The 21,366-nt window shown below is 38.4% G+C and overlaps 3 protein-coding genes and 1 pseudogene across 3 annotated transcripts; 2 read left to right on the top strand and 2 right to left on the bottom strand.

Moving 5' to 3' along the window:
- Nucleotides 1-1,423: 1,423 nt before the first annotated feature.
- LOC116203389 lies at nt 1,424-3,035 on the bottom strand. The gene is made up of 2 exons (XM_031535085.1): nt 2,644-3,035; nt 1,424-2,422 (listed from the first exon to the last, which is right to left on the bottom strand). Exons 1-2 carry the CDS (start codon nt 2,914-2,916, stop codon nt 1,943-1,945), a joined length of 753 nt encoding a protein of 250 aa, XP_031390945.1. The 5' UTR covers nt 2,917-3,035; the 3' UTR covers nt 1,424-1,942.
- A 2,651-nt stretch (nt 3,036-5,686) lies between these two features.
- Nucleotides 5,687-6,663, top strand: LOC116204380 (annotated as a pseudogene).
- Nucleotides 6,664-11,005: 4,342 nt separating this feature from the next.
- LOC116202772 (G-type lectin S-receptor-like serine/threonine-protein kinase At2g19130) lies at nt 11,006-13,869 on the top strand. The gene has a single exon (XM_031534384.1). The coding sequence runs from the start codon at nt 11,174-11,176 to the stop codon at nt 13,655-13,657; it is 2,484 nt and encodes an 827-aa protein (XP_031390244.1). The 5' UTR covers nt 11,006-11,173; the 3' UTR covers nt 13,658-13,869.
- A 3,483-nt stretch (nt 13,870-17,352) lies between these two features.
- Nucleotides 17,353-18,967, bottom strand: LOC116205497. Its single transcript, XM_031538122.1, has 2 exons — nt 18,572-18,967; nt 17,353-18,351 (listed from the first exon to the last, which is right to left on the bottom strand). The coding sequence occupies exons 1-2, from the start codon at nt 18,842-18,844 to the stop codon at nt 17,872-17,874; spliced, it is 753 nt and encodes a 250-aa protein (XP_031393982.1). The 5' UTR covers nt 18,845-18,967; the 3' UTR covers nt 17,353-17,871.
- Nucleotides 18,968-21,366: the final 2,399 nt, after the last annotated feature.

The raw sequence follows: 21,366 nt of genomic DNA, 5'->3' as shown, positions 1-21,366 counted from the left end.
AATTTGTGATTATGCACAAAAAAAATTTCCTGAGGAAAGTGTTTCATCACATCGGGACCTAAATGAATACAGGATACAGATAAAGCTATGCGTCCATAAATGCATGTATAATAATAACTCAAGCAAAATGCCAGCATTTAATTGCCCTAAGGAGGGGTTGTATCCAAGAAACCATTGATTCTTTTAGGGCTCATACATCACATCGAGCTGTGCATTCTTTCCACATAAACTGATATGATGGAGCAAAGGGGTTGACAGCAACTAGTCTGGCCTCCTCCTTGTATTTATGGCATTCATTCATTTTTGGCAGTTCGAGTCTATGAACTCATTATGGAAATCTTGCCATAGAAGAGACAAATGCAATAATCATTAATCAAGACTCAAACAACATGAGAAGCATGCCGTGATTAAGTCAAATGCCTACTTCAGAATGAAAATTGATTGCAGTCAATAAATTGAGTATTGGTCCTGATCTCAACAAATATTTTCTCACATGCAAAAGTGATTTGTACTAAAATGAGTACAACGTCTTATTTTCGGTCACACACATCTAACATCGCTCTCGATTTATTCATGGTTATTTTCGATATCTTTATGTACGTGTTAAAATCATATATAGTAAGTAAGAAATAAATAAACGATCTCATATACTGCTAACAAGATTAACCTTATAAATTGGAAATAGTTTATCATTATCTCAAAACTATATATATATTTATTTATTCTAACTCCGCGGATCATATGGTTTACAGTTTGATAGATCGACAGATACCGGAAAAAGAAATAAACTGATGATGGGATTGAGAAGCCAACTGCCAACCAACCTCATGCAATTACATCACCCATCTCTTTACATGAGAAAGGTTTTAAGGGTGTGCAGTTAATTTAAAATAATTGCACCGTAGTTCCTTAAGGTTGTAATTAATAAAGCATCTTAATACAAATCAATATATATTAGTTCAAACAGTTCGATAATTATTTCCTTTAAATAAAGTCTCAGATTTGAGTCTTGTGAATGGAAAAAAATCCATGACGGGAGAAGTTCACTCTTTAGTGGACTGACCTGACTCAAACTAGATTAGTCGGAACCTGTTGAACTTCCGAATCCATGACACACACCGAAAAAAAGTTTCTCAATACAAAGTAAATTAAACATACTTTGAGTAAATTATAATATTTTAAAAAAATACTTGGAGCAATTACTTAGATTTCCGTAGATTGTTTGCGATTGAACTAAAATATGTAGATAATTTGAAGAATTTTGCTTTAATTTGAGTTTGTTCTGGTTTTTGGCTCTTGCACAAAGGATGAGTGGATTTACTTGTAAAGTGTGTTGTGATGAATACAAACACACTTATCCAAAAAAACCGTCTGTGAATTTTAGTGAAATATTTTATTGCATCACACACCACTACTATTATTGTTAACTGCACCATAACATTTCTCATTTACACGACTTGGACGTAGATACAAGTAATCTCCCTCCACTTCTACTGGACATGCATGAAAAACCAAAAAAGTTTTTAAAAAATAATAATAATTACAACAAAGTGAAAATGTGAAGAGACAATTTGCTGGTAAATACAGGGTGTTTCAGAGGTAGAGAGATCATCTAATCAAATGTTGTCTTGCCGCTGTTCTCTGTCCTCATAATTCCCCTATTCTCCTAGACACGTAAAACATGGAATGCACCACACGAAATAGACTATTTTCACGTCAAAACTTTAATGCCTTGTCGATTGATCGGGTCCTCCCGTCAGATTAATGTACACGTGCGATCCCCCCTTCGCATTTTCGATCCATATTCTGGTTGTATCTATTGGTATAGCCCTAGATATTCGATCAAATCACATAGGCCGGCCACAAAATCTCCATTTGTTCGTAGACGTATATGCATGATTTCAAGCTTAATTAGCGAAAGGAGTTGGTCATTTACTGCCGCCTACTTCCCTATCCTGCGGCGTCTGGCGATCCTCTGGAAGAAGATGGAGTACAGCCAGATTGACGTGAATAGGATCGCACCGGCTTTACCCCAGACTACCGTCACCCCTAGCACTGTGAGGAACACATGGACACCGCAGTGGTTAAGGAGGGAGAAGGCCGTGGTGGTTAGCTTCCTGCTGGTCGGCTGCCTCTTCTGGCCCGAGCCCTGGACGAGCTCTAGCTGGCCTTTCTCATTATTCATCCCATGGTTAAGCGTGCCCATGTCGCTATCATATTCCGAAACTATTTCGTCAGCTGTGTAGTCAGTGCGCTTCGACTCCGAGGGGAGACTCGAAGACAGAACATGCGGATCATCGGGGTCAATCTCCTTAACTTCTCCGTGGCTTAACCCTCCACCTGCGAGGGTAGGCATGGACTGCCCGGTGGAGGTTACATAAAACTTGCGTTTGGAGCTCTTTCGACGCCGAATCCTCCTTGTCTACGAAAGACAAACAATAAACGACATAACAAATCGAAGATCAAGACCCGACATCATGGACATTTTGTTAGGGCAACCATCATGATCAAGTTCCATGCCTTCCTAAATATATTCGTTCATACCAAACATGACCTCGCTCGTATTAAGAAGGTGGGTTTCAACCCATATGTATATAAACACACGCACATATATCAAGGAAAGGGCACGAGTTAGAGATGGACCAGCGCGGAGTCGAACATAACGGCCTTCAGAATGCGGGAAAGAGAGTGGTTCCGGGGGCGTGATGGAGATGAAGTGTTGTCCGCAACATTTTCTGAAACAGAAATGTTGTTCATGTGTTGCTGCTTCTGCTTCCGTCGTAATTTGTTGTCAACAACGTTACCGTGACGGCGGCTGTTGCCGGTGGCAGGGTCGAGCACCCCGTCCACATCGACCACTGGCCTGAAACAGAAGTTGCATAGCAGGAACTTGTTCCTCGTCCCCTCCGTTGCCATTTTTCCTCTTTTCCGTCTGATTTTTGTTTGTCTAAGATAGAGAGACCGGGCAATGCAAGAAAGAGGATCAGATGGGACAAACTCAGAGATGTTAGAGAGAGACAGCTAGATGGAGATTAGAAGGATAGGGTTCAGGAGAATATATCGGATAGCCCCGTTGGCGCTATTTATTCATTTCCCTTTGTTATGGAAAAAAGGAAAAAAGAAAAAGAAAATCAAATTAAAACATTTTTTTGGATAAAAACCTAAGGTGTATAATCATAATACAGTCAACCTTACCCACATCAATATTTGTGTTTATTCAATTTTTTTAGGTTCATGGACCTAGTAACGGAATGACTTAAGAAAATAAGGAAATCTTGTTGGTGAGAATCAAGTGGGAACGACTTGATTTCTATCGGATGTCTTAGTTCAAAGGATATTGTTTAACGTTTTACTTACTTTTTTGTCGATTAAAAAAGAGCTGCCCATTTGTCTAGTAGAAAGAAAAACACAAAGGATTCCTCTCAAAATTAAATCCGAAATCTCTTGGTTGAAAACGAAAATGAGTACATTATATTACGCTTCTTTAATCTCCCTTACTTTCTTTTAGCATGAGGACTTTACAGGCTAAGGAGAAAGATTATATTGTATCGGCCAGATGTTTATTTATCAAAAGCTATATGTATATAAAGCTTGCAAGAATTCATTAATTGATACAATCTTTCAGTCAGTTCAAAGCCTTATTGGAGCCTTCCGTACTTATAATCCCCCCATTTTTCTTTCTTTTAGGTGTATGTCTATATCAAATCCCTACTTGATCATTAATGTAATGCCGACCACGAAATATTTCTAATAGATTTCGAACTTTGTACGGCAAACAAATCGACCTAGCACCACACCTTAATCATAATTTTACAGAATAATTCTACGTTAGTAGATGTCTTCGTCAACATACAAGTGTGCATTCTCTAGTGTTCTCTTAGGACATGTTTGACATTGATTGAGATTCTAAGTCATCATCACGGTCGTCTCCTTAGAAAACCAGGGTGATGGTATCCACTATTTAGCTGAGAAACCTAAGAAAACTTAAGCAATGATAATAAACTATACAAATTAATCTCCTTGAGAAGAAAAAACAAAACTTAACCAACGTGGATTGGTTCAAACGGTTCGGTACTTGTTCTCCTTAAGTAAGGTCTCGAGTTCAAATCTTGTGAATAGAGAAAATTCATGCTGGGAAAGCTTTATACTTTAGTTGGCCAACTCGGTTCGACTGAATTAATCGAGATTTATTGGACTTCTGGATAATAGGATTTCACACAAGGAAAGAATATCATTAATTATTATTAGGGCTTTCCATATAATTCCCTTTTTTCAATGAATAATATAGTTCCTTTCATATGTCTTCTTTCATTTTTCTTTTACAGTAAAATCATGAAATATTATCAATTTATTAGCTCAAATTGATTCTCATTCAAGCATTGACTTGATCTTAGTTACGAGGTACACTATTTCCAATGAGATTTAAAATTGCCTTACCTGATGCTAAAAGTTCAGTTAGCTACTAAACCATATACTAATTCGTATGTGTGCTCGTGCGCTCATGCAAGCATGGATAATACGTCATTCCTGCAAGCATGGTTCAACATGGACTAAATTAATTTGGTCAATTTGTTGCTTAGAATAACGCACTATTGTCATTGTCGGGCAATGATATATATATGTCTTGGCTGGCGCAATCTCGCATGATGTTCCATTGGTCTCGAGGACCACTCCAAAAACTTATCCAAAGAAAAATTAACGTGATTAATAAATTCGTTTGACGACATTTATATCTCAAGAAAATATAATATATATATATATATATATATATATATATATATATAGTTGTAACTTATGTAATAAACAAGATTAGAATGGTAAATATTTATTAATATATGGTTAGAAATGTTAATATTTATACAATAAATAGGGTTGAAAATGAAAATAAATACTGATATAGGGCTAAAAGGTCCATATCTAAATAAAATTTATCTCTATATCTAATTTAGATTAGGATTCATTTAATAATAACAAAATTAGAAAAGAAACTTTACTTGAATTAATTTATCTAATTATGTTTGCCCTCAATCTGTAAATTTTTTTTGTATTTAAAAATAAAAAATTAATAAAAAGACTTTATTTAGATTATTTAATGTAGGCATCTTGAATTCAATCTAGAAAATTTTATTTATGAAAAATTAATTTTTAAGTGATATGTAATTATACAATCTATAAAGAAACTAAAATTTATGTTACAAAGTTCAATAAATTATTAGATTGTCGCAATACAAATCTCATACGATTTTAAATTTATGTTGAAAATTTTACTATAGCAAATAAAATTTAAATTATATATAACAAATTAATTATTTATGTACATAAAATGACGACATAACTGTACTTTGGATATGTATAATTTATGGAAACTATTTTGTTCAAAATTGAGCTATAATTTAATTTTGAAAAATATAAAAATTCTCCACCAAGGAAAAAAAAAGGAATTATAATCTTACTATTAAAAAAAAAAGTCCAACAAATTTCCGTTAGGAAAAATTATTCCTGCAATGCACGGGTAAAAAAGTCTAGTACTATATATATATATATCCAGTATACGCTTATATAAAGCACGACGTTTTTGGTCATCATGAAGTAATCATTTCAAAATATATAACTCGTCAAATAACTGAGTGAATGATCATCTGTCAGTTCCTTAAGCCTTGTGAAGTGTGCGAGAGATCATCAGAAGATGGCAAGGACACCTGGGTACGATGAAAATGGACGGAGGAAGGGGACGTGGATGCCCGAGGAAGACAGAAAGCTTAGCGATTTCATTAACAAGTACGGTTGTAGGAACTAGCGCCTCCTTCCCAAACTTGCAGGTAACTAATTTCGTCAGAATAATAAAGAAAATACTAGAAAAGGTCATGCATACAGGTTTGAGACCTTAATTAGGTGTAGCGTGGCGCCCTTCAATCTCAGTCCGATGGATTGGTCTCATGCATTCAGGTTTGTCGAGGTGTGGAAAGAGCTGCAGACTTCGGTGGCCGAACCATCTGAGGCCTGGCGTAAAACGGGGCAACTATAGCAAGGATGAAGAAGAAGTCATCATCAGGCTGCATGGATCGCTTGGGAATAGGTAAGACGCTCACTATCTAGCTAGGACAACTCCAGACTACTTAACACGAATACAAGGAATCCTTGCGTCGTGTATATATGTACCAATTGCCTTCTATTAATCCTAGGTGGTCGGCGATAGCAGCGCACCTCCCTGGACGAACAGACAACGAGGTGAAGAACCACTGGCACACCTACCTCAAGAATCGCCTCGTACCAGAACAGACTTACTCCGTTTCCACCTCTCAATCAGCGAATGACTCCCATCCTTCCTTCGAGCGAGATATGAGAGAACCTTCAGGATCAGATTCAATGCCGCCTTTAGTACCCTCCTCTCCACAACTTTCGATGACATGGCATGCCCTGGCTGTTATTCCGTGTCGCACTTGTACTAGGAGGATTACTGCAACCTTTAATCCCATACACGATTCGATTAGATTGTTGATGAATTGTTTTTCTGCTCGTGAAATGTTTTAGACAAAAGCCCATACTTATCGATCGGGTTACCTATATAGTGTTTATCTTGATCGAACTGTAATATCGGAACTTCTATTAGATATGAGTAGATCACGAATGATCTCGATCCGATCCCCTTACTCGGATTCGTAGTACCTGCATTAACCCCCAACTATATCTCCTATAAAATGGTTTCATGTTAATTTGCATCTAAGTGATTAAAAAAACTTATGTATTTTTTTCCAAAAAAAAAAAATTCTCAAGGCACGTTTACGTCCAGAAAAACGGGGGGTTCATATTTTAGTTTGATAGGATACGGTCCCTTTGTTATATCAACCTTAGCTTGGTCACGTAATTTCAACAAGCAATAATAGTGCTAGTCGTTGGTCAATTATCTTGAAATCAGATCAAACCTGTCATATTCACCGGAAAAAAATAAAAATAAAACACTGTCACAAAATAACAAATATGAGTACACGTACATTACCAGGGCATGTTTTACCTTGTGAAGCTACAAATTTTGTACTGTCCGTAAGTCCTAGCTATATAGCTACAAATTTTGTATATATATATATATATATATATGTATATGTATATGTATATATAGTCGGAAGCAGTAATTTTCATTCACATAATAATTTAATTCAAGCCAAGTCTGATCACAAGCCGTTCCAGGCCACACAGCACAGTGACTTGGTTGTATGGAGCAGTCCACTGGTTAGGGCTGTCCATTTCGCTTAATTGCCTGCGAATAGGAGGCAGAGAACGCATCCCCGCCGTTATCACATTTATTACCTTTCCCAGACTCGTCGCTGTCGTCATTCGCGCCCTTCTATCGGTCCAAACGAACATGCCAACGCTAGTAAATAATGCAGCACGGAGTATGGCTGGCTGCGCGTGGAAAATGCACAGATATTTAGTTTCACCCGGTCCTTGTAACTATATACACTGTATTTAACCACGCAGCACCATCGATCTTAGACCATTGTGTAATGATCAAGTACCAGTATTCGCATCAATGCAACGTGGCGCTCGAGAGATAGGTGATATTGATCAACACCATTAGATTTAGTAAAAGTAAGATCCGGTATATGATTTTTGTTTCTCGCATCGATATTGATATTTCAGGTTTACTGCTCAATTGTTCTTGAGGAATTTTTATCTTCAAAAACGACCAATCGTGGACCATTGCATAGGAATGTTATTAATGTCTTTTATCCTATATATGTGCAAAAACAAAACGTACTGTCTTTTTTTTTTTGATAAATAAAGCATAATATTATTAATAATTGGAAGAGTCTACAACTAAATTTAGGTTCGGATACTCTTGGAACATACATAAAGAGGTGAGATTGGACTTTGAGCCAAATTGGCCTAAGTCATGGGCGAGGGTGTTATCCGACCTTGAAATCCATGAACATATCCAGTCCGAAAAACTATTAAGAGTACAGGTGATATCCGAAACTATGCTCCTAATTTCCTACGGAGAGTTGAATGAGTGCAAAATGGCATCAACTAGTATCAGAGTATTATAACGTAACCAGATCTTTGGCTTTTCCCTTTCTGCCGCAATTGAGAGTGCCAGGAGTGCTACTCGAGCCTCTGCTTGGATTGGCGTGTCATCCTAAGAGGACTGGAATCGTGAAATGGTTGGAGGACTAAGTGGATGATGTAGGACCCCTGAGAGGCATGATCTACTAGTACTCCAAGCCGCATCTGTGTTGATAATGCTCCAGTCAAGTCCTGTTGGTTCTTGTGCAAGTTCAAGTTGCATGGATGGCATGGATGAGCTCCCTTCTTGCTTTTCTGAGTTGTGTCCTCTTCTGTTGTGCTCCATGAAGCGGTCTTTAATTCTCTTGATGGTTCCATGGAGGTCTGCTGGTTTTCCTGTATGCAAAACATCATTTCGTGACTTCCACAGTTGATATAAGGTAATGGCAGCATGTAAGGAAAAACCAATTTTATCAGAGGTGTTTGTAATCAAAGTTCTAGGTGGGCAGACAATGAAGTTTATCAAATCCTCGATGGATGTATATGGGATAACACTTGATCGTAAGTCCCAGGGTGATTTCTTCTAAGCAACATGATAAAAGATACAATATCTATAGAGATGATCGGGTTTATCGGAGCTGGTTTGGCAGAGAGGACACGGGGTGTTCTCTTCACTAAATCAGGGAGATATTCACTAGCAATTCTCCAGAGATGGAGTTTGAAACGTTCATGGATTTTCAGCTTCAAAATCGCTTTCCAATCAATTCTATTATTGCATTGGAATCTATTCTGCTGATCTATGAAATAAAAGAATTTGACTGAGTGCTTCCTCGATGCGTTTGGTGTCCATTGTGCTGCGTCTTCATAGTCCTCCTGGGGTATGTGGATTCTGATAATTTTCTCTACTGTGCTTTACAAAACGTAGTGTCTGAGCTACTTGTGTTTCAAAAGCAGATATTATTATAACTGCACTTGAATTATTTGGTGTGTGTATATATATTAGAACTAATAAGAGGAATGGTTCTCTCTGGTCCATATTTCCATAGTTCGAACATTGTGATTCAGTATTTTTTTTATTATTATTACAAAGGAGATTCATGAGCTAACACAACGAAATAAAAATTCTTATATCTAATAAATGAGCATAAATAGCCTCACAACGAGATTTAAATATGGAACATCTTGGTTAATCATAATCAATTTAACATTACAATATATGACACATTATTTTGAGTGCGGTGTCAACTATGACTTGAAGTCAAATTTTTCGTGAAAATTAAACAAAAGGTTGATGTGACATCCATGTGAATGAAGACTCAGCCTAGGCTCTTACCACATGTGAAATAACTGATCGAATGAGCTGTTGTTGGTGTGGAAACAACCAACGAATTCTCTATGGGAATTAAATCTCGCCATCTGGGAATCAGCATCTCGACTCGAATTGATCAAGAAACACAATCAGACACAGTAAAAGATTGAATTTTTAAATCACGAATTTGGCTGCTCTTTTGGATTTCGAGCCATTAAGTCGCGAGAGGTGGAAGAGTTGTTTTTGGTCCTTCAATTCAGCTGTGCCAAGAGAGAATAGCTCGGCTGCTTCAGTCTTCAGCTCTCGCACTCTCCTCCACTTGATCATTTGCTTCTGCTACAGGTATCGCTGGAAAGGATAAGGAATACAATGGTTGAAGAGAAATTTGTATTGACATTTGATGTCTCGCTGTAGGTTGTTGCCGTCATTATCTCTCACCCTGTACACAACATGCCCATTGCCAAAAGTTCTTGGATATGACGACATATTTACAACCAAAACTTTTTTTTTTTGAAAAAATTTAATATTAAAAATTAAATTAAATAGTTTAAAAAATTAAGAAAAAAGAAAAACTAATAATTATATTATTAAATTAAATAAGTAGAGTTAAATGAAGTAAAGTTAAAAAAATTTGTGAAATAAAACGGGCTTACTCTAGGTCTTCGTTTTAGCAGAGTGAGTGCTCTTAGGCGAGTTCGACAAGGTGTAAAGATTGTGGAAAATGACCGCGTGGACTGAATAACCCCCGCATTTTGCTCTCTTTAGATGTAATAGTAAACGTGGGATTTGTTGTTCATGTCACTGGAACACAGAAAGTCAGCTTTAAGCTGCTTGTAGTAACGAATCAGTGAAATTTATTCTTCGGCACAAATTTATTCCAATTTGCAGTTAGCTACAGAAGTTTGTCATATCCCTTTCTCCATTGAATCTTTTAAAAGGTAATTATTAGTCAAATCTCCAACTGATGAAAGAACAAGCTGATTTTTTAAATAATATATATATATATATATATATATATATAATGGGAGAAATTATTATCTATGTCCGAGTATCGATTTCGATTCTGATTTTGGTGTAAGACCGGAGCTGGTTTTCATCGATTATTCATTTTAATACCCAAATCTTACCTCATTTCCAATATGAACTATCCGGATCTTACCGTAACTGATAAGTTTCGACATGTTCCGGATATATCCGGTACTGCGCGCGCCCTAATGATTAGCATTCTGCTTCTGTGATTTGGTCATAGATTACCAGCTCCATCACCACTGAATGACCTTGGAATTGGATACTTGTGAATCCTAGGTCCAATTCTGAAGACTATTTGGAAGTCATCCTTGAACTATTCTTTTCTCCTGGTCTTCATTTCCTGACTGGTGTCAACTTCCTGCACACTTTTGCCAACTAATATGTATTCACCTGCAATCTTGCAGTATATCACAACTCTTCCTTTTTTTTCTTTTTTTTTTTGAGAGCAGATATCAGGAAAAGAAAAAAAGTCCCCCTTCTCTAATTCTGTAATAATGAATACTATTCAATGCTATAATGGGAACTATAATGAATTTACCTACGCGGCCACATATGTTTCAGGCTTTTGACCTTGTCAAACTTCCCCACCTTCACGGTGGGTTTGGCCTGGCTGGAAAACTTTACGTCTGATTTCAAGGTCCATTTTTTTCCAATTTGTGGCATGAACTGTGAACTCATATTCTCGAGAGCAAGACATACGCGTTTTGAGACCCATTCTTTTTTCAATCTCTCTGCACAAAGAGACATATATATGCCCAATATACGTATATAATAAAAATCATCTTGTTTTCCATAAGTATCTTGTCTCTCTGAATACATCCTTCAGATTCGACCATGGATATTGAAAACAATCCATGGTTTCAGCTTCCTCTGCTCTTGCTCTGCTTTTGTCTCTGCATCTGTCCGTCTCTTGGAGCTGACACCATAGCCGCAAACGAGACTCTCTCAGGTGATCAAACCTTGGTCTCCTCCGGTGGGAACTTCAAGCTGGGATTCTTCAGGCCAGGTAATTCCTCCTACTGGTACGTCGGAATCTTGTACAACAAAGTCAGTGTCCCGACTGTAGCTTGGGTGGCCAACCGGGAGAAACCGATTTTTGATCGGTTTTCCGCTCAACTGAAGATTTCAGATGGGAATCTTGTGATCGTCAACGGTTCCCAATCACCCGTGTGGTCGACAAATCTCACCTCGCCCTGTTCGAGCTCCGTGAAAGCGGTTCTTCGCGATGACGGGAACTTTGCCTTGATGGATGGGCCGAATTCATCTCAGATCATATGGCAGAGCTTCGACCACCTGGCGAACACGTGGCTCCCCGGCGCTAAACTCGGGATTAATAAGCGCACAAACACGAGTCAGCTCCTCACATCATGGAAGAATCACGAGGATGCTGCGCCGGGTCCTTTCTCCCTTCGGCTGCAACCTTCCAGTGAGTACTACATATGGTGGAAAATGTCGGAACATTACTGGACCAGTGGACCATGGGACCCTAAAGCCAGGATCTTCAGCCTGGTCCCGGAGATGTTGCGGAACTACATTTACAACTTCAGCTACGTGGACAACGAAAATGAGAGCTACTTCACTTACTCGGTGTATAACAATTCTATCCAGTCGAGGTTTATCATGGATTTCTCCGGGCAGGTCAAGCATTTGACGTGGTTGGAAGGGACCAAGCAGTGGAACCTTTTCAAGTCAGAGCCCAGGCAGATGTGTGAGGTTTATGGGCTCTGTGGGCCCTTCGGGGTCTGCAGTGAGAGCACAGATAACTTCTGCCAGTGCTTGCACGGTTTCACTCAGACCTCTCCCAATGAATGGAACTTGAGCGACTGGTCTGGCGGCTGCAGGAGAACTACCAATTTGAACTGTGGAAACAACACAACAGTTAATTCGCAGAAAGATCGTTTTCATACCTTGTCTTACATGAACCCGCCTGATGATCCACAGACTCCCGAGGTTGGTAGCGAAAAGCAGTGTGAAGCAGCTTGTTTAGACCATTGCAATTGCACGGCTTATGCTTACGAAGGCAGCACATGTTCAATTTGGATGGGGGATCTCTTCAACGTGCAGCAATATAATCCGGGAGACAGCAATGGAAAGACCTTGTATCTTCGTCTAGCAGCTTCAGAGGTTCCCGACTCACCTAAGAAAAATAATACGGGTGCTATTGCGGGCTCTGTTGGAGCTGCAGTAGTTGCTCTATTGGTGATTGTCCTTCTAGGAGCTTGGAGGTGGAGAAGTAGGGGTGGGCGGACAAAGTCTGCGGAGGGCTCGTTGTTGGCGTTTGGGTACAGAGATCTGCAGGCGGCGACGAAGAACTTCTCAGAGAGGTTGGGTGGGGGAGGTTTTGGTTCAGTCTTTAAGGGAACTCTGCCCGACTCAACCATCGTAGCTGTCAAGAAGCTAGAGAGTGTGAGCCAAGGAGAGAAGCAGTTCCGAACAGAAGTGAGCACGATCGGGACAATCCAACATGTGAATATCGTGAGGCTCCGAGGATTCTGCTCCGAAGGGAACAAGAAACTATTGGTTTATGACTATATGCAAAATGGATCCATAGACGCCCATCTCTTTTCCCAAGAGTCGAAGGTCCTAGATTGGAATACGAGATACCAAATTGCACTGGGAACTGCAAGAGGATTGACTTATCTCCATGAAAAGTGCAGAGATTGCATCATACATTGCGACATAAAGCCAGAGAACATCCTCCTGGATATGGAATTCTGCCCGAAAGTGGCTGACTTCGGGCTCGCCAAGCTCATGGGCCGAGAATTCAGCCGTGTCCTCACCACCATGAGAGGGACGAGGGGCTACCTCGCTCCTGAATGGATCTCGGGGGTGGCAATAACTGCCAAGGCTGACGTCTACAGCTACGGGATGATGCTTTTTGAGTTTGTCTCAGGGAAAAGAAACTCTGAGCAATCTGATGATGGAAAAGTGCATTTCTTCCCAACATGGGCTGCCAAAAAGCTCACTGAGGGAGGTGATCTCCTTGAACTTTTGGACCCGAGATTGGGGAGGGATGCTGACATGGAGAAGCTGACCCGAGTGTGCAGGGTGGCCTGCTGGTGCGTGCAGGACGAGGAGCGTGATCGACCTTCGATGGGACAGGTGGTTCAGATCCTCGAAGGGGTTCTGGATGTTAACATGCCTCGAATCCCATGGTCGCTCCAAGCGTTTGCTGATAATCAAGAACAAATTGTTTTCTTCACGGAGTCATCCTCGTCGGGACAGAGCTCACAGGCAAAGAGCAATACCTCGACCGCTTCCTCTCAAAATAAAAGCACTACTTCAACGAATTCCAACACGGAAGCAGGCATAAGCTAGGGGCAATTCGATTGATTTTTTTTTTTTTTTTGCTTTGGTATCGATCTATTGCTTGTTTGCTCTGTAAGATGTACTGTAGACTGTAGTTGTGGTGATGAAACACGAGATTTGGGCATATCCCAGTCCTCCATATTATCGCTAGAAGAAGGGAAATGATAAAGTGATGGAATTGTCTATAGCTTGATTAGGAATACAAATTTATCTTTCCGATATTTCTTTCTCGCCTCGGAAGATCAGATGGAACTTGTAAGTTCTACCATTTTGGTGTTATACATTGGCTCGAAATGCACTGTTTAATAGAAGTTTATGTTATACACTCTTTTTCTTGCTTTCATCCTTTCTGATCTTTCAACAGTAGATTCGTATGCTTTTAGAAAGCCGAACAGTCGAGTTTTTTCCGAGCACGTTCTCGATGAGATATGTTAGGACGTAAATAGCTGAGCTTGCTGGATCCAGGTTTGATGGAAGGAACTTCCGATAGGGAAGTAGGAGATGAAAAGTTGCTCATTACCTTCGACTCCTAGAGGACTACTTATTAGGAAGCAATGGGAGCAGAATCAAATGTAATCATCGTATAGAATGGATACAACTATCTGTGGCAATTCCATAGTACGATGGATTTAATTTGCGCTTATCATTAGGTCCTGAAAAAAATAAGAGCATTGGCCAGTCATTTAAACAACTCGTTGATTCAACTTATCCATGTTTAGTTTCGATGTAATTGAATGGAGTCACCATATTTGTGTAGTGATTTCTTTTCATTCTCATTCTTTTCCATCGTGCGAAGTAGCCGAAGCAAGAACTAGGAGAGATCTCATGTAAGGCCAATGAATCGATGCTAAACCTCGTGTTGATCTTAATGGAGGGATTGCCTCCATGAGGTTTGCTCACTGTCCTTGGGATCATAACAAAATATGATCCATCCATTGCTTCACCAACATGGGCTGAAAACAAACATCAAATGGGCCCAATAAGCACAAGCAAAGAGCTCCTCGTGGCTAATCCGTGGGCTGGCCCATTTCCCTTGGTGGGCCCACTTTTAAAAAGTAAAATTGGGGCCCACCTGTGGAATTTCTTGGACCAATTTGTACCTCATCTGCTGTCTTGCCCGTCGTTCATGACCAGGAAAAATGAGAAAAATAGCATCCAATAAGCCATGTTGATGTATCGATTCGACGATTTGGCTGTAGATTCCCTTCGCCGTACAAATGCCCGAAAGCAAGAAAAAGGATATCTAAGAGTACTGCAGAGAAAAGGAGATGATCGATTCACTATGGGTATCTAATTAATTATATAATGGAATATTTATCAATTTCCAACCTTTTCAAAAATTCAACCATTTACGGTAAGGCTCTCGCAACAAGAAGTTGAAAAGACTATAGAAATGGGTTGGATTCATTAAATGATGACAACGGAGGGATGGATGAGAGCAATGGGCAGTCATTGGAAAATGGAAGGGAACTAGGAAGTGACAAAAAGGGGAAGCAGAGTGAGTCTCGTATGAGCTTGGCAGGGTAAAAGTTCAATAAACAGGCATCCCATTCCCCTCCAAGCTGGAATTAGCATCTCATGATCAAAAGATCATAAAAAATTTACGCTACAGTTTGATTAATATCACCATATAGCACGATATTTTAAAATTTTTAACTACATAGCACATATCGTATTAATTTCATCATTCAACACGATATTCTGAAAAAAATTTCATGATGTAGCGCAACGAACAATAATTTCACCACATAGCACAAAATTTTGAATTTTGAATTTTTCACCAAGTAGCACGACATTAGTTTTTCGTCATTTTTTATGCTATATGGTGAAAAAATTTCGCAATTTTGTACTATTTGGTGAAATTATTGTTTGTTGTGTTATGTTATGAAAAAATTTCAAAAAATATCGTGTTTAATGGTGAAACTAATACGATATGTGCTATGTTGTGAAAATTTTCAAAATATTTTACGATATGGTGATAATAATCCCTTTTTTTTACGAAGATTCATATATTTGTCGAAGTTCTCATATGATAATATATACGTATTACCAATTAACGAACTCATTGCCATGAGTTCAGCCAATTTTTTTCAATTTACAAATACTGCCCATAAGTCTAGTATATTAAAATAATAAAAAAAGATATAAAGTGGCACTGATAGTCTTATTGGATATCAAACTTGTGGCCTTTTGATCACCAGACGAAAAGTGCACCACTGTATTATACTATCTCTTGATAGAGTTTAGCCAATTTTAACCAATAGAACTGATCGACCAATTAATTTGTGATTATGCACAAAAAAAATTTCCTGAGGAAAGTGTTTCATCACATCGGGACCTAAATGAATACAGGATACAGATAAAGCTATGCGTCCATAAATGCATGTATAATAATAACTCAAGCAAAATGCCAGCATTTAATTGCCCTAAGGAGGGGTTGTATCCAAGAAACCATTGATTCTTTTAGGGCTCATACATCACATCGAGCTGTGCATTCTTTCCACATAAACTGATATGATGGAGCAAAGGGGTTGACAGCAACTAGTCTGGCCTCCTCCTTGTATTTATGGCATTCATTCATTTTTGGCAGTTCGAGTCTATGAACTCATTATGGAAATCTTGCCATAGAAGAGACAAATGCAATAATCATTAATCAAGACTCAAACAACATGAGAAGCATGCCGTGATTAAGTCAAATGCCTACTTCAGAATGAAAATTGATTGCAGTCAATAAATTGAGTATTGGTCCTGATCTCAACAAATATTTTCTCACATGCAAAAGTGATTTGTACTAAAATGAGTACAACGTCTTATTTTCGGTCACACACATCTAACATCGCTCTCGATTTATTCATGGTTATTTTCGATATCTTTATGTACGTGTTAAAATCATATATAGTAAGTAAGAAATAAATAAACGATCTCATATACTGCTAACAAGATTAACCTTATAAATTGGAAATAGTTTATTATTATCTCAAAACTATATATATATTTATTTATTCTAACTCCGCGGATCATATGGTTTACAGTTTGATACATCGACAGATACCGGAAAAAGAAATAAACTGATGATGGGATTGAGAAGCCAACTGCCAACCAACCTCATGCAATTACATCACCCATCTCTTTACATGAGAAAGGTTTTAAGGGTGTGCAGTTAATTTAAAATAATTGCACCGTAGTTCCTTAAGGTTGTAATTAATAAAGCATCTTAATACAAATCAATATATATTAGTTCAAACAGTTCGATAATTATTTCCTTTAAATAAAGTCTCAGATTTGAGTCTTGTGAATGGAAAAAAATCCATGACGGGAGAAGTTCACTCTTTAGTGGACTGACCTGACTCAAACTAGATTAGTCGGAACCTGTTGAACTTCCGAATCCATGACACACACCGAAAAAAAGTTTCTCAATACAAAGTAAATTAAACATACTTTGAGTAAATTATAATATTTTAAAAAAATACTTGGAGCAATTACTTAGATTTCCGTAGATTGTTTGCGATTGAACTAAAATATGTAGATAATTTGAAGAATTTTGCTTTAATTTGAGTTTGTTCTGGTTTTTGGCTCTTGCACAAAGGATGAGTGGATTTACTTGTAAAGTGTGTTGTGATGAATACAAACACACTTATCCAAAAAAAACCGTCTGTGAATTTTAGTGAAATATTTTATTGCATCACACACCACTACTATTATTGTTAACTGCACCATAACATTTCTCATTTACACGACTTGGACGTAGATACAAGTAATCTCCCTCCACTTCTACTGGACATGCATGAAAAACCAAAAAAGTTTTTAAAAAATAATAATAATTACAACAAAGTGAAAATGTGAAGAGACAATTTGCTGGTAAATACAGGGAGTTTCAGAGGTAGAGAGATCATCTAATCAAATGTTGTCTTGCCGCTGTTCTCTGTCCTCATAATTCCCCTATTCTCCTAGACACGTAAAACATGGAATGCACCACACGAAATAGACTATTTTCACGTCAAAACTTTAATGCCTTGTCGATTGATCGGGTCCTCCCGTCAGATTAATGTACACGTGCGATCCCCCCTTCGCATTTTCGATCCATATTCTGGTTGTATCTATTGGTATAGCCCTAGATATTCGATCAAATCACATAGGCCGGCCACAAAATCTCCATTTGTTCGTAGACGTATATGCATGATTTCAAGCTTAATTAGCGAAAGGAGTTGGTCATTTACTGCCGCCTACTTCCCTATCCTGCGGCGTCTGGCGATCCTCTGGAAGAAGATGGAGTACAGCCAGATTGACGTGAATAGGATCGCACCGGCTTTACCCCAGACTACCGTCACCCCTAGCACTGTGAGGAACACATGGACACCGCAGTGGTTAAGGAGGGAGAAGGCCGTGGTGGTTAGCTTCCTGCTGGTCGGCTGCCTCTTCTGGCCCGAGCCCTGGACGAGCTCTAGCTGGCCTTTCTCATTATTCATCCCATGGTTAAGCGTGCCCATGTCGCTATCATATTCCGAAACTATTTCGTCAGCTGTGTAGTCAGTGCGCTTCGACTCCGAGGGGAGACTCGAAGACAGAACATGCGGATCATCGGGGTCAATCTCCTTAACTTCTCCGTGGCTTAACCCTCCACCTGCGAGGGTAGGCATGGACTGCCCGGTGGAGGTTACATAAAACTTGCGTTTGGAGCTCTTTCGACGCCGAATCCTCCTTGTCTACGAAAGACAAACAATAAACGACATAACAAATCGAAGATCAAGACCCGACATCATGGACATTTTGTTAGGGCAACCATCATGATCAGTTCCATGCCTTCCTAAATATATTCGTTCATACCAAACATGACCTCGCTCGTATTAAGAAGGTGGGTTTCAACCCATATGTATATAAACACACGCACATATATCAAGGAAAGGGCACGAGTTAGAGATGGACCAGCGCGGAGTCGAACATAACGGCCTTCAGAATGCGGGACAGAGAGTGGTTCCGGGGGCGTGATGGAGATGAAGTGTTGTCCGCAACATTTTCTGAAACAGAAATGTTGTTCATGTGTTGCTGCTTCTGCTTCCGTCGTAATTTGTTGTCAACAACATTACCGTGACGGCGGCTGTTGCCGGTGGCAGGGTCGAGCACCCCGTCCACATCGACCACTGGCCTGAAACAGAAGTTGCATAGCAGGAACTTGTTCCTCGTCCCCTCCGTTGCCATTTTTCCTCTTTTCCGTCTGATTTTTGTTTGTCTAAGATAGAGAGACCGGGCAATGCAAGAAAGAGGATCAGATGGGACAAACTCAGAGATGTTAGAGAGAGACAGCTAGATGGAGATTAGAAGGATAGGGTTCAGGAGGATATATCGGATAGCCCCGTTGGCGCTATTTATTCATTTCCCTTTGTTATGGAAAAAAGGAAAAAAGAAAAAAGAAAAAAGCTTGAAAAAAGAAAAAGAAAATCAAATTAAAACATTTTTTTGGATAAAAACCTAAGGTGTATAATCATAATACAGTCAACCTTACCCACATCAATATTTGTGTTTATTCAATTTTTTTAGGTTCATGGACCTAGTAACGGAATGACTTAAGAAAATAAGGAAATCTTGTTGGTGAGAATCAAGTGGGAACGACTTGATTTCAATCGGATGTCTTAGTTCAAAGGATATTGTTTAACGTTTTACTTACTTTTTTGTCGATTAAAAAAGAGCTGCCCATTTGTCTAGTAGAAAGAAAAACACAAAGGATTCCTCTCAAAATTAAATTCGAAATCTCTTGGTTGAAAACGAAAATGAGTACATTATATTAAGCTTCTTTAATCTCCCTTACTTTCTTTTAGCATGAGGACTTTACAGACTAAGGAGAAAGATTATATTGTATCGGGCAGATGTTTATTTATCAAAAGCTATATGTATATAAAGCTTACAAGAATTCATTAATTGATACGATCTTTTGCATATAGAGAGGCTCGTGCATTACTAGGTGACATTATATAGCACCACCTATGTCCGCATTCCCAAAGGCACACCTCTCGCAAAAAATAAATACAACGATATGACATATCATGATATGTATAAACACAAGTGAGGTATAAACTATGCACTAGAGCTTTAACTGTTGATTTAGCTTTATTGAGACAAAAATAAAATGGTAATTAATTAATTAAATTAAATTAAATTAATTAGTTTTATCCACGTTTATCTTTGGGTGGAACTTGGAAGAAAGATTTCGGACAGAGAAATTGTCGCGCATATATATAGTCGTCCGCTGCCTAAATTGTCTCTCTCAATTTCTACCCCCTTTTCTCTACCTTACGTTCCATCGCTATTTGCTCGACTCCTTCCTCGCTTGTGTGTGGCCACAAGCCACATTAGAAATAGAATAATAGACCCCATCCCATGCCGAACAAAACACGCAAGATCTTAAGATAGTTATGGAGTTTAGATCCCATCACCTATCAGTGAAAATTTTAAAGTTGATAATACTCAGCACGTTTTGATTGAGCAAGTCCTAAGTTCGTCTAATATCTCTTGAGGAATGCACTAATTAAGTCATCGACCGATGCTCTTGATGAAAGATACTTTACGTTTACATATATATAGCTGTTTTATAAGGCTCATATATCTAATTTCAATTGAAGAAGAGTGCGTTGTCGTACAATACATATCTGAATGCAACCCAATGATCTTATGCACAAATATTTATGTTTCGGTCGATAATTTATGGTCATGCCCCCCCTAAAATTCCTATATCCTTTTATCAAATTACTGCTATTCGCCTTCTCTAAATTGGAAAGTTTATGTTCCCATTTCCCCTCCAAGGATCTCATGCCCCCTCGATCTGAATTCTACGTTCTCCAGCTCTAAAATACTAAATGCTAACCAAATTGAGTACTAAATAATTCATTTATGTGTTCTCGGAGCTAAATGATGGACTCTTCTACCAATATGGGTTGGTTCAAGTGGTTCAATACTTATTTCCCTCAATTAAATTCTTGGATTCAAGTATTATATGAATGGAGAAAATTCATTATTGAGAAATGTTACTCTTTAGCAGGACCGACTCAGGATTTGGACCTAGGAGGACAAAATCCTCGAGAGGGCGAATAGTAAAATTATGTTTTCTGAGTTTGGGGTGAATATAAAGAATTTCATAATGATTTGAACAATTATATGTAAAATTTACTGAGAACGAGAAAATTCTAAAAGGCAACTGCCCTCTCCCAAATGATTCAAACTTTATATGACAAATTCAAAAATGATTAGTTTGGTGGTCGGATTCAAAAGTCAGTAGAAATCATTAGAAGAATGGATGAAGACAACATATTTCACCATAAAAGGAAAAAGAGATAGGGATAGACAAACTTATCGAAGAGTTGAAACATGCATGCATGCTTAAACTTCGATCCGCATCTGCTAAACTGTCGGTCTTCTTTCTTGTTAATATATATTTATAAAACATTTTTTGTACGAAATATTTATTTGTAAAATAAATAAAAGTCAGAAACTTGAACAATATTGATATTATGAAATTATTACAATGTGGTAAAAGCAAATATGACATATAAATACTGATTAGCTGCAACTGCTTTATTCGTTGTTCCAAAGTTCCAAACTTATACGTACAGCAAAATAAAAAGATGACAAATACAAAATTTTTATATAAATAAAAATTACAGTTTAGTTAATGCATTTCCTGATATGTAAAAAGTTAAACCTTGGCCAGATATATATTTCTCGAATGT

The sequence above is a fragment of the Punica granatum genome, chromosome 4 (assembly GCF_007655135.1).
Source record: "Punica granatum isolate Tunisia-2019 chromosome 4, ASM765513v2, whole genome shotgun sequence".
In the NCBI taxonomy this organism is placed as follows: domain Eukaryota; kingdom Viridiplantae; phylum Streptophyta; class Magnoliopsida; order Myrtales; family Lythraceae; genus Punica; species Punica granatum.
Note: the sequence above shows the minus strand (reverse complement) of the source record. Positions and strands in the feature narration are given on the sequence as shown.

Bases quoted from the DNA above. Each gene is read 5' to 3' on its own strand.
- LOC116203389 (XM_031535085.1), bottom strand. From the start codon at position 2,916: ATGGCAACGGAGGGGACGAGGAACAAGTTCCTGCTATGCAACTTCTGT. The intron at 2,423-2,643 runs GTCCATCTCTAA...TGTCTTTCGTAG, and splicing joins TTATGTTCGACTCCGCGCTG to ACAAGGAGGATTCGGCGTCG.
- LOC116202772 (XM_031534384.1), top strand. From the start codon at position 11,174: ATGGATATTGAAAACAATCCATGGTTTCAGCTTCCTCTGCTCTTGCTC.
- LOC116205497 (XM_031538122.1), bottom strand. From the start codon at position 18,844: ATGGCAACGGAGGGGACGAGGAACAAGTTCCTGCTATGCAACTTCTGT. The intron at 18,352-18,571 runs GTCCATCTCTAA...TGTCTTTCGTAG, and splicing joins TTATGTTCGACTCCGCGCTG to ACAAGGAGGATTCGGCGTCG.